Genomic DNA, 13394 nt, shown 5'->3' with positions numbered 1-13394 from the left:
TAGAAGCAGAGGCTCATTGTCCACCTTGGCACCTTTGGGTAAGAACACGCGCCTAGCTCTGTTCCAGGGAGACTGTGGTGTGCAGGTGGCCACAGCAACAGACTCCTCAACTTTGAACTGGACCCCAAAATGGACCCCATCGCCAGCCTTCCCCCATCCCCACCATTGTTATTTCGGGGAGTCATTGGAGCTATAGGCATCCCTGGGTGATGCAAATGGTTAATGCACTCAGCAGCTAACTGAAAAGGTTGGAGGTTCGAGTCCATCCAGAAGCACCTCAGAAGAAAAGACTGGAGATCTACTTCCGAGAAGTCAGCGAGTGCAGTTCTACCATGACACCTGTGGGCTGACCGTGAGTGGGATAGACCTGATGGCAACTGGCTTACTAGTTTTAGAGTGCCGCATCTTGCGAGCAGGCCTTTGGTGTTCTACTACTCCGAGTGCCCTGTCCACATACCCAGGCTGCTGGAGTGTAGAGCCCAGCCGCCTGGTCTGGACCCTGACCATTCTCAGCCCTTCTACTGATTGTTCTGGGGTTCTGGGCTGGGTGGGGATTGCCCTACTGAGCCCTCTCCTCGCTGGCACCTCTCGCATCCATGCATACCATCTCAACTGCGACACCCCCTTGCCAGTGCAGCCCAGCAGATACCCCGAACATCCGTGTCTGAACCCCCATCGGGTTCGGCCCGTGCCTCTGTGCAGAGCTACATGGTTCAACCAAGATGGCATGGGATTAAAAATATAATAGTAAAGTTTATATTCATTTGGACTGTTTGGGACATCGATTTTTCCTTTGTACACTCTTAAATCGCCCCTTTCCTGGACGAGGTAGGGAAGCAGGCTGGCTTCGGGATCCACCCTGGGAATCTTTTTGTAAGAACTATGAATGGCTTTAGTCTTCTTGTTTTAGGTCATGCGTTTCTGGTTTTAAACCTTAAAAATATGTTACTTGCTGAATGGCCTGTATTATTTACTGTATTTTGTATATGTGTACTTCAGGTAATTTGAAAAGTTTACTGTCTGCTTTTTTTTTTTTTTTTAACTGTGGCAAATATAAATGTTACGGAGCATTTGGCATTTCAGTAATCTTCACGTGTACAGTTAAGTGATGTTAGTTATGTTCAGCGTGTTGGTCATATGTCACACGTGTCTGTCCCCAGATTACATCAGCACCCTTACAGCCTGCCCGCAGTTCTAGTGCCTGTCTTTGTAGCTACTGTACAACTGCATAATGTGGTCAGCTCTGTACTTCTTCAGATGGTATGTATTGACTTGCCACTGTGAGCGCTGAGAAAATTATTCCACAGTGTGTTCATCCTGACGAAAACAATAACATTTACTATATTATTATTTTTTGATTAAAATTTTAACTCTCACCATAGTACCTGCATTATAAGGTTTTTATTATACACATTTTAAAGATGGGGAATTCTTGGCCTAGAGAGGTGTGGGGATTTGCTCAGGGACACAAGGATTAGTGTCTAGGGAAGCTAGAATTTGCCCTGGAGGCCCTGAACCCTGTCTTTTTCAGCCTGTGCATATGTTCTGGGTAAAGTCCCCTCTCCTTCTCTTTTATTTCTTTGGAGCTGGGCCCTCCGGAGGGTATATGTCTTAGGTGCGTACTGCCGCTGTAAGAGAAATGCCACAAGTGGGTGGCGTTAAAGAACAGAAATTTATTTTCCCATAGCTCCGGAGGCTAAAAGTCCAAACCAAGGTCTTGGCTGTGTTGATTTCTTCCATGGGTCTCTCGCAGTTTCTGGTGCTGGCTGGCGATCCTGGCATTCCTTTGCTTGTTGATGTGCCCACATGTGGAATCTGTCTACCCCTGTGTGTGTCTCTGCTGCTATTTTTATAACTCAGAATTGATTAGGTTTAGGACCCATCCTACTTGGGTATGACCTTATTAACATAACAAAAGAAAAACCCTATTTCTAAACAGGATCGCATCCACAGGTTCAGGGGTGAGGATTTCCATATGCATAGTAGGGGCAATTCAGAGCTGCAGATCTTAGCGGTCCTTGGACCTGCCCTGCGAGTATCTCGAGGGCCTATTCAGGGCTGCCCAGGTGCTCATTCAAAGAGTAAGTCTAAAGTGCCCTTGATGTGGCCTGTGAGCAGCCTCCCAAGGCAGGAAATGGCAGAAGTGACTCACCTGGAGCCCTGTGGCCGCCTGCCTGGGTCTCCAGAAGCAGCCCTTCTGTGGCCCTCAGGAGCCCAGCTGGTACAGGCCCCCCTTGGTGTGTGTGGATCCCGGCTTGGGGGACCCATTGAGGCGTGATGGAGTGGTGGCCAGCGCCCACCCTTCATCTTCAGCACTTGCATCAGCAGTGCCGTGAACACAAGACCAAAAAAAAAAATCCCAGTTGCCATTGAGTTGATTCTGACTCATGGTGACCCCATGTGTGTCAGAGTAGAACCTTGCTCCAAAGGGTCTTCACTCGTTGTGACCTTTCAGAAGTAGATCATCAGGCCTTTATTTTGAGGCCCTGGGTGGATTTGAACAACCAACATTTCTGTTAGTAGCTAAGCATTTAACCATTAAAAACAAACACCAAACCGATTGCCGTGAAGTCGATTCTGACTCCTAGTGACCTTATAAGACAGAGTAGAACTGCCCCATAGAGTTTCCAAGGAGCGCCTGGTGGATTTGAACTGTAGACCTTTTGGCTAGCAGCCATTACTCTTAACCACTATGCTACCAGCGTTTCCGCTTAACCATTAGGACTCATAACTCTTTTTACTTTCATGTGGTAGCATCGAGGGGGAGTGGCAGTCTGGAGTCTATGACCTCCCACTACCCCTGCTGTTAACATCCCATCTTCAGCTTTCTATCGACACCTCCACTCCACAACCACTTGTCCCCTGGGGGCTTCTAGTAAGGAGCACCTTAGCACCCAAAGCAGTCAGGGGTCAACCAGAGAAGCAGAATCAGTGGGAGATACGTATATATATACATGTTGTTGTTAGTTGCTGTCAAGTCAGCCCCTACTCACAGTGACCCCATGCACAGCTGAACAAAACGCTGTCCGATCCTGCACCACCCCCCGGTCAGCTATGGATCCATAGAGTTTTCATTGGCTGGTTTTCAGAAGTAGATTGCCAGGCCTTTCTTCCCACTCCATCTTAGTCTGGAAACTCCCCTTATACCTGTTCAGCATCATAGCAACATGCGAGCCTATACTGACAGATGGGTGGTGGCTGTGTGCAAGGTGTGTTGGCTGGGAGTTGAACCTGGATCTTCTGCATGGAAGGTGAGGATTCTACCACTTAACCACCAATGCCCCTCTTTTGGGGAGGGGTCAGATCGACCTAAATTTCAATCTGGATTTTCTTGCGGGGTGGCTTTTTCAGGAAATCATCTAACCTCCGGGAGCCTCATCCACAAAGGAGGTGGTGGGGGGAGATAGTGATATTAATACCCTATTTGCAGAGTTGTTAATTGGTAAGACTACCACAGATGGGATTAAGAAATGCTGTCTTAGTTATCTAGTTTTGCTATAACAGAAAAACCACAAGAGGAGGGCCTTAACAAACAGAAATTTATTTTCCTACTCTTTGGGAAGCTAGAAGTCCAAATTCTGGCACCAGCTCTAGGGGGAGGCTCTCTCTGTCAGCTCTGGAGGAGAGTCCTTGTCTCTTTTGAGCACCTGCTCCTGGGCCATCTTCACGTGGCTTGGAATGGCCCTTCCCCTGTCTCTGCTTCTTGTATGCTCCTTTAATCTCTTTTATATCTCTAAAGAGATTGACTCAAGGCATACCCTATCCTAATTCTGTCTCATTAATATAACAAAGACAACCCATTCCCAAATGAGGTTATAACCGCAGATGTTAGAGGTTAGGATTTATAACACATATTTTGGGGGTACACAGTTCAACCCATAACAAATACCAAGTCTAGCTTTGCTCCTAGGCCTAGGGTAAAAAAATCTCAGACCCATCACAGTTCCGGATACTACCCAGGGTTGTAAAATTGCCACATAATTAAGCTCCACTCTTAGTTCCTCAATAAATGGTTTTGTCACATAGGGCCTATGTATTACTGGTGTTAATTTTCTTCCTAGGACTTTGCTATTTCTTCTTGTCATTGTGAATGAAATTTAATTATGTTTTTAAATTAGTTATAGATGATGTATGTTTCCAGAAAGATGGTAATAAATAGTCTTGTTCCTTTCTTTAATGGGAATTCCTCTGGGGTTTCCTCGTAACTCTGATATTGCCTGTTGGTTTTAGATAGCATTTATATTTTCTATTTAGCATTTTAATATCCTTTTTATATGTGCTTTTCTGTGTCCTCCTGAAGGTGGGTCCTAATATCAAGAAGCGATACTTTTAAAGCCACAAATGTGGAATTTTATCGTGTGATACTTTGTTCGCATCTGTCAGGATGATCCTGGACTTTTTCGCTTGTGACATACTCGTGTGAGTAACAATATTACTGGATTTTCCGGCAGGACAGAATGTTGAAATCAGACGCAACTCCAGTGGAAAGAGCATAGGAGAGAGTGTCTGGAAACCTGGATTCTAGTTCTAGTTTGGTTATTAAATATAAACTTGACCTTAGACAAGTCAGTGAATTTCTTTGCTCATTATCTTAGTAGTCAGGGTTCGGTAGAGAAACAGAACCAGTGATGTGTATATATGTATATGTATATAACCCTAAAGGACAGGCTAGAACTGCCCCATGGGGTTTCCAAGGTGCGGCTGGTGGATTCAAACCATTGACCTTTTGGTTAGCAGCCAAGCTCTTAACTACCATGCCACCAGGGCTGTTTATATATATGTGTGTGTGTGTGTGTAAACCCACTGCCATCAAGTCAATTCCGACTCATAGCGACCCTATAGGACAGAGTAGAACTGCCCCACTTCCCCTGCCCCACACCCCCCCCCCCACAGTGAAACCTGTGAGAGCTGGAACTTAATGGGACTGCCTGCTTTTTCAGGTCTCATATGGGTCTGCTTTTGACAGTGTCTAGACTTATCACTTTTCTATCACTCATTTTAGTGGAAAGTGTTTGCGTTTTCCTTCTCTGATAGGTTCTGCCTTACACAGGTTCCGGCTTCCACAGGTGTTACTGTGTGTGTCAGGTAAGTGATACATTCTATAAAGATAAATAAACCCAGGAGGGGAGGTGGAGAGTGAGGTAGGCTGTGGGGGAGGTTCTGCTTTAAGTAGGGTGGCCAGGGAAGACCTCTCTGAGATGACCTTTAAGCAGAGACCTGCATGAAAAGAGGAAATGAGCTGTAGGGAGATCTGGGGGAGAATGTTCCAGTAGAGGGAACGTCAGGTGCAAAGGCCCTGAGGAACAGCAGCCAGTGTAGCCTGAGTTGGGTGAGCAGCTAGATGAGGGAAAGGACTAGAGCTCCAAGAGGCTGGGGAGGGCCAGGTCACGCAGGACCTTGTGGGCCGTCACAGGGACTCTGTAAGGGAATCCTCGGGGAGTGCAGATGGTTAATGTGCACAGCTGCTAACTGAGAGGTTGGTGGTTTGAGTCCATCCAGAGGCACCTTGGAAGAAAAGCCTGGTGACTACTTCCGAAACATCAGCCATTGAAAACCCTGTGGGTTTCTCCTCTGACAAGCATGGGTTGGCCATGAGTTGGATTCCACTGGAAGGTAACTGGCAAGGAAAGCCATTGGAGGGTTGTGAGCGGGGTACTGCCACGATCGGGCTTCCTGTGGTAAAGGATCATTCTGACTGCCGTGTGGAGGACAGATTGCAGCCGTTTGAGAGTTGAGGTAGAGACACTTGAGGGGATGGTAGCTGTGTTTGGGATGATAGCAGCTGAGGTGGCGAGAAGTATAGGATTTGGGGTCCATCTTGAAGGAGGTGCTGACAGGATTTGCTGATGAGTTGGATGTCTCTTATAGACAGCTACGTGGCTTTTTCTGTGAGAAGAAAATATGTCAGCCACCCTTCTACAACGTGGGGAAATCTGGCTTGCATTTTCCACAGAACTGTTGTGCTGAGTTGAAAGAAACTCTTGGGACCCCCAGCAACTCTCCAAACCTCTGCTTGACTGAGAGACTAAAATAACTTAAGGGGTGTGGATGACACCGGGAGAAATCTTGTACAGAGGCCAAGCCCAGGAACCAGTTCTATAGTTTGATCTGTTCTGTGGAAGAAGTAAGTTCCCCACAAAGCCCAGTCTCCCTGTGGGCCATCAGAGGCTCGTTTGGAAAGGAAGATGAGCAAGTTGGCCACACGCCACGCAGTTACAGTTTGTGTTAGTCACAGGATACTCCACCATGTGTGACGTGGGGATTAATTAATAAAAGTCAGAGACAACATTTGGGAGGCATTTGCTTTAACTCGGTGTCTAGTCCTTCAGACAGCCCTTTGTCCTCTGACAGGCTGACCCCACCCCTGGCCTCCAACAGGGCCAAGTTGCTTATTTATGTCCTTGTTTTTCAGACTCTTTCCCCAACTCTCAACTCGAAAAAGTCTCCCCACTGTTTTCTGCTAACTTGGGTTCCCTCCTTTGATCTTCTGCTGAAAATTTATGTCCTTCGCAGAGCTTAGGCATCCTGAGCACTGAGAACACCCCCTTGGCTGGCGGGCACCCCCTTGCAGCCCCTCAGTTCTGTGGGGCGTCAGCACTGTGTCTTGCATGCTCACTGGGCATGGAGCTGAGAAGGGGGTGCCGGAGCTGTGGGCAGAGGGGAAAGAAAAGGAGGCATTGTGCCAGCACTGCCTGGCTTACACCCTCTGTGGGGAGATAGGAAAGCCCACACTGAAAACTATGAAAATGCAAAATCAGAAACACAAACAAATGGGAAACAGCAGCACGTAATGGGGCGCTCATAGCTGCTCCCTGCCTTTGTTGGTTAGGAGAATCCTGTCTGGCAGCCTCATCCTGGCCTTCGCTGTGGGAGCCAATCTGGGTAATGGGTAGAGGGACAAAATGGGAGAAGTCTGATAGGCCAGTTGCAAGAAGAGAAAGGACTGATCTTGAAGGGGGTGTGTGTGTACACAGGGGTTGCACAGTCTGTCTGTCATTTGGAGAAGGATGCCTGTATGGAGTAGTGCAAGTGGTTAACATGCTCGGCTGCTAACCGAAAGGTTGGAGGGAGGTTCGAGTCCACCCAGGGGTGCCTCAGAAAAAAGCCCTGGAGATCTACTTCTGACAGATGAGCCACTGAAAACCCTATGGAGCACAGTCCTACTGTGACACACACGAGGTTGCCATGAGTCTGGCCAACTGGATGGCAACTGGTTTGCTTTTGGTTTCTGCCTGTAAGGGAGAAAGAAGCAAATCATGAGGGGTGGGGTGGGGGGATTTAATGCCCTAGTGGCACAGTGATTAAGAGCTCAGGCTGCTAACCAAAAGGTTGGGAGTTCAAATCCAGCAGCCGCTTCTTGAAAACCCTATGTTCTATAGGGTCTCTGTCCTGTAGGGTCACTGCGAGTCAGAATCAACTTGATAGCAATGGGTTTTTTTGGTTTGGAGAAAGAGATTTGGGGGGCAACTGCCATGCCTGTGAGTCAGACCAAAAGACGGGGGGTAAGAAGATTGTAAGTATTGCTACATGTTATGAATGACACACCCCCCCTTCTGAAAGAAACTTTAGTTACAGATTTAAATAGTTTTAAAAATCATTTTTGGATGCCTGAGTGATGTTAGTTTGAATGTGATACCACGTGGAAGCTGAGCTACTGCTGTGCAGACAAAGACTGAGTGTGGGGCTGATAAAGATCAGGAAGGCAAATTCAGAACCAGGTTTAAAAGGAGGGATAGTGGCATTCTTTAGAAAGAGAGGGTACCTGCTATGGGTCACCTGAAAAAAAACTCAGGTAAATCTGAATAAAAAAACCTTTAGATTATGGGCATCAGATATTTGGAAAACCAAAGGGGCAAGAAATAAGGAATCCTGAGCATAGGAGCATTTATGAGGCCTTTGATGTCTTCATCCCCGTCCCAGACAATGTGGGCTATCTTATAAGCCCTCTGGGTTTCAGGAGTTTAGGGTTTAGGTGGGAAAACAAAACTCAATAATCATAAAGTAATCAGAGAGCCCGGCGATCTGCTCTGGTAAAGATTACAGCCTAGGAAACCCTATGGGGCAGTCCTGTTCCTCACGTTGGGTCACTGTGAGTTAGAATTGACTCAGTGGCACCTAACAGCAGCAACATGGTACCTCTACTTTAACCGTTTCAGGAATTGCCAAAATGTTTTCCAAAGCAGCTGCACCATTTTACTTTCCCACCAGTGGTGTAGACCAAAAAAACCAAACCAGTTGCCATCCAGTCCGTTCCGACTCGTGGTGACCCTATAGGACAGACTAGAACTACCCTATGAGGTTTCCAAGGAGCAGCTGGTAGATTCGAACTGCCATTGTTTCGGTTAACAGCTGAGCTCGTAACAACTTTGCCACCAGGGTTACCAGCAGGGGTGTAGGAGGGCCCCCATTTTCCTACCCCCATCATGCCCTTTTTTTTTTTTTTTTTATCATGCCTGTTATTATCTGTGTTTTGAATTTTTTTTTTTTTTCCCAGTGGTAGTTTTGATTTGCATTTCCCTAATGGCTAATTATGTTGAGTACCTTTTCATGTACTTATTGGTCATTTGTGTCTCTTCTTTAGAGAAATGTCAATTCAGATTCTTTGTCCTTTTTAAATTGGGCTATTTGTGTTTTTATTATTGAGTTTTAAGTGTTCTTTACATATTCTAGACACACATCCTTTACCACACCCATGATTTCCAAATATTTTCTCCCATTCTGTGGGTTGTCTTTTCACTTTGTTGGTTGTGTCCTTTGATGCAGTAAAAGATTGAATTTTGATGGTGCCTAATTTTATGTGTTGTTTATGCGTTTGGTGTCTCATCTAAGGAACCATCACCTAATCCAAGGTCATGAAGATTTACGCCGACATTTTCCTCTTAGAGTTATAGTGTTAGCTTCTACATTTAGGTCTTCTATCCATTTTTAGTGAATTTTTGTATATGGAGTGAAGTAGGGGTCCAGCTTCATTGTTCGACGTGTAGATAGCCAGTCGTCTCAGTACCAGTTATTGAAAAGACCATTCTTTCCCCATTTGTCTTGTGACTTTTGCCATCAAGACTCCTTTCAACTATGTTATGCATTTAAACCAGAGTGCGGGGAAACATCTTCTCATGTAAGTCTGCTAACCCACAGGGAGAAATCAAATTAACAAGGTTAGAAGATGATTTCATTTGGAATTTTTAAAAAGGTTTCATTTTGGTTTTCACTCAAAACAAAAATAGGTAATGAACAATGTTGAATAAATACAATCCATAAAACACTGAATTTTATAAGTGGCCCATTCAGTGTGAGAGTGAAAGGAGGAGGAAGAGGAGCTGAGGAAGAAAAGGTGTGAGGGAAGATGGCAGGGTGCACTTAGCCTCTGCTTGGCTTGCTTCTGGCTCTGGAGGTTGAATGCATCTGCTGTGGGAGCCCCGGCCGTGGGCTGTGAACACAAGCAGCCCCTGTCTTCCCCATCTACCTCCTCTAATGGCTCCTTGAGCATCTCCCCAGCAGCAGGAGGTCAGAGCAGGGACAGCCGGGCAGAGGGAGCCATCCTCTGTGGAACTCTCTACGAGTCATCTCTTGGCCTTGATTTAAGAAGGGGATTAAGGAGTTGTTCCCTCTCACAGTCTCCACCACAGAATGGAATCCCCGTGTGGGCGGGGTGGTGCTGACGCCCTGGAACTGCGGGTGTGGGCCTCGGAGGATGCACTTATCACCAGCTTCCCTCGAGGGTGACTCCCAGGCCCCAGCTCAGGGCAGGGCCATGTGCTTGGCTTCCCAGCCTGGCTGAGATCCCTGCAAACTGGACTAGAATCCACTGTGGCTGTGCTTCTCGGAGTACACTCAAGCCTCGTGCTGCAGAGCAAAGCATTAGCTAAGCCCCAGATGTTTAGAAGTCTGACTCAGTGTTTGCATGTGTTTTATCGAGAGCTTATGTGGCCTGAGAGGTGGTCCTGGAATTTGCTCAGATCTCTGTAAGCGTTTTGGTGTTTTATCAGCATTTCCAGGGAGATGCTTGGGGCTCAGGGTTTACCCCTGGGTCATGGAGCCAGGCTGGACCTCACCCAGTCTCAGGAGCTTAGGGGGACGGAGACTGCGGCTCCGTCTTAGAGGGGACCTTTGCCTCTGCTTTTTCAACCAAAGCTCTGGCCTTGTGGAATTCTCTCCCTAGGCCCTGTGCTTCCCTGGTTCTGGCCAGTCTCTTTAAAATCAAAGTTCTGAAGAGTTGTATCCTCCAGCCCTGGTTCTGGCCTGAGTCAGTCCCTTGTGTGACTATGCAGTCAAAATACGTTCTGGGGAGCTGGGCGCGGCTGTTGACTGCGAGGGTTCTGGAGTGTACTGGTTTACTAGGGGTGCTATTACAAAACACCGCAAGCGGGGTGGCGAGTGAGAACAGAAATGTGTTGTCTCGCAGTTCTGGAGTTAGTGGCCTGAATTCAGGGTGTTGGCAGGGCCATTTTGTCTGCTCTAGGGCAAGATCCTTTTGTCTCTCCCAGGTAGTCCTTGGCTTGTGGGTGTATCTTCACATGCTGTCTTCTTCCTGTGTGTCTGTGTCTGTTCTCCTTTATAAGGACACCACTCAGATGGCATTAGGACCCACCGTACTCCAGTACGACCTCATATTAATTTAAAAAACTCCAGTTGCCATGGATTTGACTCAGACTCCTGACAACCCATGTTTGTGAGAGTAGAACTCTGCTGCATAGGGTATTCAGTGGCTGGTTTTTCTGAACTGGATCTCCAGGCCTTTCTTCTGAAGTGCCCCTGGGTATACTCCAACCTTTTGATGGACTCGAACCTCCAACTGAGTGTTAACCATTTACACCACCCGGGGCTACCATGTTAACTGATCTCAATATCTTCAAAGACCCAGTTTCCAAACAAGGTCACATTTACGGGTACCAAGGGTTAGAATTTCAGTGTATGGTTTTGGGTGATACAATCCAATCTATAACAGGGAGAAAAAAAAAGTCCCTGTTGTATTCCATGCAATAACTCAATCCCAGGTCTCCTCCAGACATGGAGTCAAGTTAGCCAAGAGCCCCACCCTCTGACCTACAGGTCCCCAACTTGCATGTTCAACTGCTTGGCCATGTTCAGTTCAAGTTCACTGTGCAGCCTGTATAAAAGTGAGAGAGCAACACAGTGGCCCTGGAAACTGGGGGTTCCCCCTCACTCAGGTGGAGCCGGGTCTGAGGAAAAGCTCGTGGAGGCTCTGCTTTCTTTCCAGGGTTCCCTGAGTTACTGCTTAAATAATCCCACCATTCAGAGCAGAGCTTATATCCACAATCGTAAGTGTTGAGTTAGGGTCAGAGATTCAGATGTCAAGAGCTGGGCTGATCACTGAGGCCTGGGGAATTATGTGCCATTGGCATCGGGAGCCCCTGATTGGTACAAACTGGTAATGTGCTTGGCTGCTGTCTGAAAGGTTGGAGGTTCATGTCTACCCAGAGGCACCTCAGAAGAAAGGGCTGGTAAGGTACTTCAGAAAAAGCAGCATTGAAAACCTTATGGAGCACAGTTCTACTCTGACAAACATGGGGTCATTATGAGTCCAAATTGACTCAATGGCAGCTGGTTTATTTGGAAACAGACAACATCAGCCAGGCAAAGCTACACTGGGAATGCACACCCAGTTGGAAATCTGAAATCCCCCAATTTTTTAATGTCGGCTATAGATTCAACTTAAAACAACGACAGCAACTAACACAGTGTGCTGCCCAAAACTCATCAGCGGCCGGATCCAGCCTTCAGATTGCAACCCTCTCAAGTACCTGGAAAAAGGGGAAAAGACATGGAGGACCTGGCCAAGGCCACATATCAGGTAAGTGCGCTGTGCTCAACCCAGGTTTCTAGAGTCCCAGAGTCTAGTGCTGTGTCTGGTCAACCGGTCCTCTCCAGTCCAGGAAACTGAGACCAAAAGAGGTTAAGGAAGATTACACAGCTTGGTAACTGGCAGAGCTGGGATTTGAACCCACAACTGGCTGGCCCTATCCATTCTACTGTCATTGGAACTGGAGTTGAGATCTGCTTGGTTCTGGAGCATATTCTCTTTGGCCCATCCTGGGATTGGCTCCTAACCCTTGAAAGAGGTCTGTTGCGTGCCAGTTGAGCCCAAAAGAAAAACAAAAAAAACCTGTTGCTGTGGAGTTGATCCCAACTTAAAGCAACCTTATAGGACAGAGTAGAACTGCCCCATAGGGTTTCCAAGGAGCGGCTGGTGGATTCGAACTGCTAACCTTTGGTTAGTGGCCTGAGCTCTTAACCACTGTAGCACCAGGGCTCCACCTACAGCACCCAGTGTTCCCAGGCGGTCTCCTATCCAAGCACTAACCAGGCCCGACCCCACTTAGCTTCTGCATCAGACGCGATCTGGTGCATTCAGGGTGGTATGGCCGTAGACTGACAATTGAGCAGCCGCTCTGAGTTCTGTGGACTCGTAAATAGGGGGAGGATCTTGAGGGTGTGTGCATGTGTGTGAATAATTCCTCTCCCTCTTCTCCCTCACACCCATCCTAGCCATTATTTAAGGGTTCCTCCCTGAGTACTCCAAGGAGTTCTCCAAGAAGAGAGTTGGAGCAAAAGCTTTTTCTTGGTTTGAGAAGCCCCCCGCCCCCCTTGAAAGAAACACCCATTTAACCCTGGCACTTTGAGTCACCAGAACCCTCACTGCTGGTGATTTGGTGGCCAAGGAACCTGGGCAGTGTTGCCAGGCGCAGCCCCTGCTGCATGTCCCCTGCAGACCAGAGAGGCCACTCGGAGATGGTGAGCCAGGTGGCACATGTCGCAGTGCGTGTCGCTGACTGCCACACCCACAGCTGCCAGAGGGCGGGACTAACACAGGATCCATCCTGCTTGGCTCTCCCTGGCTCTGCCAAGTCTGAGTCTGTGATAGGAGTCCGGTGGGGTGGGGAGTCGGGTCTGTGTGAGGGTGCAGGAATGTGGAAGGGAAGTGTTAATAAAGTGGGCTGGGGGGAGCTTCTCATGGATTTACTAGCTGCATATTTTCCGGATGTTTTCATAGTCCTTTCAGGCTGATCCAGAGGAAGGCTAAACAGGACTTGGTCTCACTCTGCAGCTGCTCCCACCCTCTGCCGACCCCTCTTGCCCTGACCTCATTCTCAGCACCACCTCCACCCTGTTGTCCTCCCCCCATCAGCCTGGCGCCTTCTACTCCCTGCTTTCATCCTACTGGGAAACAAAGAGAATCTTCTCTTCTTTTTTCCTCAACCGTTTTTTTTTTTTTTAACTTAATATTCTTGGGATGTCTTTCTAAACGTAAATGCAATAAATGAAACCACGGCGTTATTTGTAGTGTCTGCTCGTAATCCATAACTTGGATGAACTGCTATTTATAATCCCCTGGTTATGGACGCTGAGGCTACTACTTTTTTTTTTTTTTTTTT

The 13394-nt window shown here is 47.5% G+C and overlaps 1 protein-coding gene and 1 pseudogene across 3 annotated transcripts in view; one reads left to right on the top strand and one right to left on the bottom strand.

Annotated features, from left to right (window-relative positions):
* Nucleotides 1–13394, top strand: part of GAS7 (growth arrest specific 7) — a 287911-nt gene that overhangs the window by 60878 nt on the left and 213639 nt on the right. The window contains exon 1 of one of the 3 annotated variants that reach the window (XM_023556460.2): nucleotides 8498–11812. The exons of the other annotated variants lie outside the window; for them this stretch is intronic. Within the exon in view, the coding sequence (XP_023412228.1) occupies nucleotides 11783–11812 (30 nt within the window). The 5' untranslated portion in view covers nucleotides 8498–11782. Of the gene's footprint in view, nucleotides 1–8497; nucleotides 11813–13394 lie in introns of those variants that run through there. 3 annotated transcript variants of the gene reach the window in all.
* Nucleotides 12274–12391, bottom strand: LOC111752525 (5S ribosomal RNA; annotated as a pseudogene).

Source organism: Loxodonta africana, chromosome 18 (genome assembly GCF_030014295.1).
Source record: "Loxodonta africana isolate mLoxAfr1 chromosome 18, mLoxAfr1.hap2, whole genome shotgun sequence".
Lineage (NCBI taxonomy): Eukaryota > Metazoa > Chordata > Mammalia > Proboscidea > Elephantidae > Loxodonta > Loxodonta africana.
Note: the sequence above shows the minus strand (reverse complement) of the source record. Positions and strands in the feature narration are given on the sequence as shown.